At 37.9% G+C, this 2,490-nt stretch overlaps 1 protein-coding gene across 1 annotated transcript; it reads left to right on the top strand.

The window, feature by feature from the left end:
* The first annotated feature begins 256 nt into the window (after positions 1–256).
* LOC122412842 (flexible cuticle protein 12-like) lies at positions 257–1,490 on the top strand. Its single transcript, XM_043422758.1, has 2 exons — positions 257–297; positions 1,099–1,490. The coding sequence occupies exons 1-2, from the start codon at positions 289–291 to the stop codon at positions 1,408–1,410; spliced, it is 321 nt and encodes a 106-aa protein (XP_043278693.1). The 5' UTR covers positions 257–288; the 3' UTR covers positions 1,411–1,490.
* The last annotated feature ends 1,000 nt before the right edge of the window (positions 1,491–2,490 follow it).

The following is a 2,490-nucleotide window of genomic DNA, read 5'->3' as shown; positions in this document are numbered from 1 at the left end:
GACCATTGGCCAATTTTTTTTGTAGGTTGTTTGAACGTACAGCAACATGCCCTCGAAATTCTCGTGAGAATCTTAGATGATTGGTAAAACCTGTTCAAAACCCATCCACATAAAAGTGAGAGGTGATTTTGGAAGAGAATAATCGTCACGGTTAAAGCATAATAAATATATGTAATATAAAAGAAAATTTGAGAGTAGGAGGTCCCCTATAAAACGAGCGATGTATCCAAAATTCGACATCAGTTCAAACCTTTCGAGTCCGAACGACAAAACCCAACCAATTTCAATATGAAGATGGTAGGTTTAAACATTTGATTTGAAATTGCGTTTTTTGACGAACTTTGACCAAAACACGGTCTTGAAATAATATCAATCATTACGTGAAGGCAAAATAAAATAAATATTCATGTCGAATTAAAATTTCAATTTTTTATCTCTTTCATTCCTACTATTAATGGTATCTATTGATTTTGTCATCAGTGGAAACTTCAATAACTATTTTCATACATTCCATCATCGGGAATTAATGAAATCATTATATTTTTGTCTTCGCGATCGACATGCATCGATTTTTTGTGTCTCCAATTGATACATATCGCAATTTTCTAATTGTGCTTTTTCTAATTGAAATGTCCAAGAATAAATCGATATGGAATTTTAACCGTATTAAATCTGATAAATTATCATTACCAAAAGTGCCAAAAGACTTTTTTTCATGTGCAATTTGGGATTCATGTTCAATTAATATTTCAACTACTGATATTTCATTTTTACTATTGACAATGTCGGCTTTTAACATATCACGGTGGAAACGTCTATGATTCTGTAAAATAATTATTTGTTCACTGGGAATTAGCGAACTCATTATATTGTTGTCTTCGCTATCGACTTAGACAGATCCTTATTTGTGTCTATATACAGTTGATATCCATCGACTTTCTAATTGCACGAACGAAAAATTTGAATGATCTCGTTTTCAATAAAAAATCGATTCAGGAAATTAACGATCGGAAAAATAGTTTTCGAAAACTCCACTTCAATTTTCCTACGAATCGCCGTCCACTTGAATAGAAATTAACGCAACATTATATTTCACAGATCATTGCATTCGCTGCCCTCGTGGCCGTAGCTCTCGCAGCTCCCCAACAACACCCATCGGAGGTCCATGTCGTCAAGGAACAACTCCACGACAACATCGGAGTCGGTGGTTACAGCTACAATTACGAATTGTCGAATGGTGAAGCCAAGCAAGAATCGGGTCAGTTGATAAACGCCGGATCTGAGAATGAGGCCATCGTTGTATCGGGAAGCTTCTCGTACGTGGACCCCGCAACCAACCAGAGATACACCGTCACTTACACCGCTGATGAGAACGGTTTCCATCCAGTCGGTGATCACATCCCTGCCTAAATTCCGACAACTGCCATACAGACTCTTATTTTAAATAGGCCTATACGATTGAAAAAATTCAGTGAATAAAACCTCGTTTTGTGGACTCATTTTACGAAATTATTGTATGATCTATATATTTATTGCCCGATCCTTTTCTCAAATCTTGCTTGTAAATTTGAGATAAAGTTCTTTCGAATGAAGTCGCTGTAGGGTGCGTTTCATTTGGACGCTCACGCGCTGTTTTCAAGCATTTCTTTTGGTTTAAGCGCTTACGTTCGCGTCCAAAAGAAACGCATCGTGCACTGTCCTCAATAAAATAAGCGTTTGGAAGCACGAGTTATGACGTCATTAATAAAGTCATGAGAGCGATCGTGGGCGCTCACATCGCCAAAAGAAAAAGAATAAAAGCAACGCTTACAAGCGTTTACAGCGTGCGAGCGTCCAAATGAAACGCACCCATAGTTACTTTACCGATTTCTGTAGGCAAATCTAAGTTCTGGTTTCCAGGAATGAATTCGATACATTTTTGGCTGTGAGTACTCACTCGCGTTGCTTTAACAGTTGGAAAAATCGAGAGTGCGCGTTCGACGTTGGCGCTTTTACCGCCCAAAGCTGCTCAAAAGCTCAAAATAAAGTAATACCGATCCACACCACTTAAATTGCCCTCCAAGCAGTTTTGAGAGTATGCTTCATGAGCTCGCAATTGAAATTTTTGAAACTGAAATTCTTCGACACGGTTTGACCGAATACAAAAAGATCTTGTCAGCCCATTTTGCGATCATCATTGCCGTACGTGAACTGCGACAGCCTTATTTTAACAGAGCAGGTCGAACGTTTTTTCAAGATTCATTATTAAATACAACGAGCATCCAGATCAAATTAGCCGATTTATTACGCAGAAACGAGATCGATACTCTTCTGCTTCTCGGAACTAGAAATATGCGTCAAATGCAACCTAAAATGGACGAAGACGTATTGACGGCCGGGAGAACTCGTGGTTCAATAAAGCGTGCAAAGACCCTCAAAGAAATTCAATGAACTATTTATTCAAAATTCCGGGTAAGAAAATAAAACTACAACACAATAAAAATAATAACC

The sequence above is a fragment of the Venturia canescens genome, chromosome 6, assembly GCF_019457755.1.
Source record: "Venturia canescens isolate UGA chromosome 6, ASM1945775v1, whole genome shotgun sequence".
In the NCBI taxonomy this organism is placed as follows: domain Eukaryota; kingdom Metazoa; phylum Arthropoda; class Insecta; order Hymenoptera; family Ichneumonidae; genus Venturia; species Venturia canescens.
Note: the sequence above shows the minus strand (reverse complement) of the source record. Positions and strands in the feature narration are given on the sequence as shown.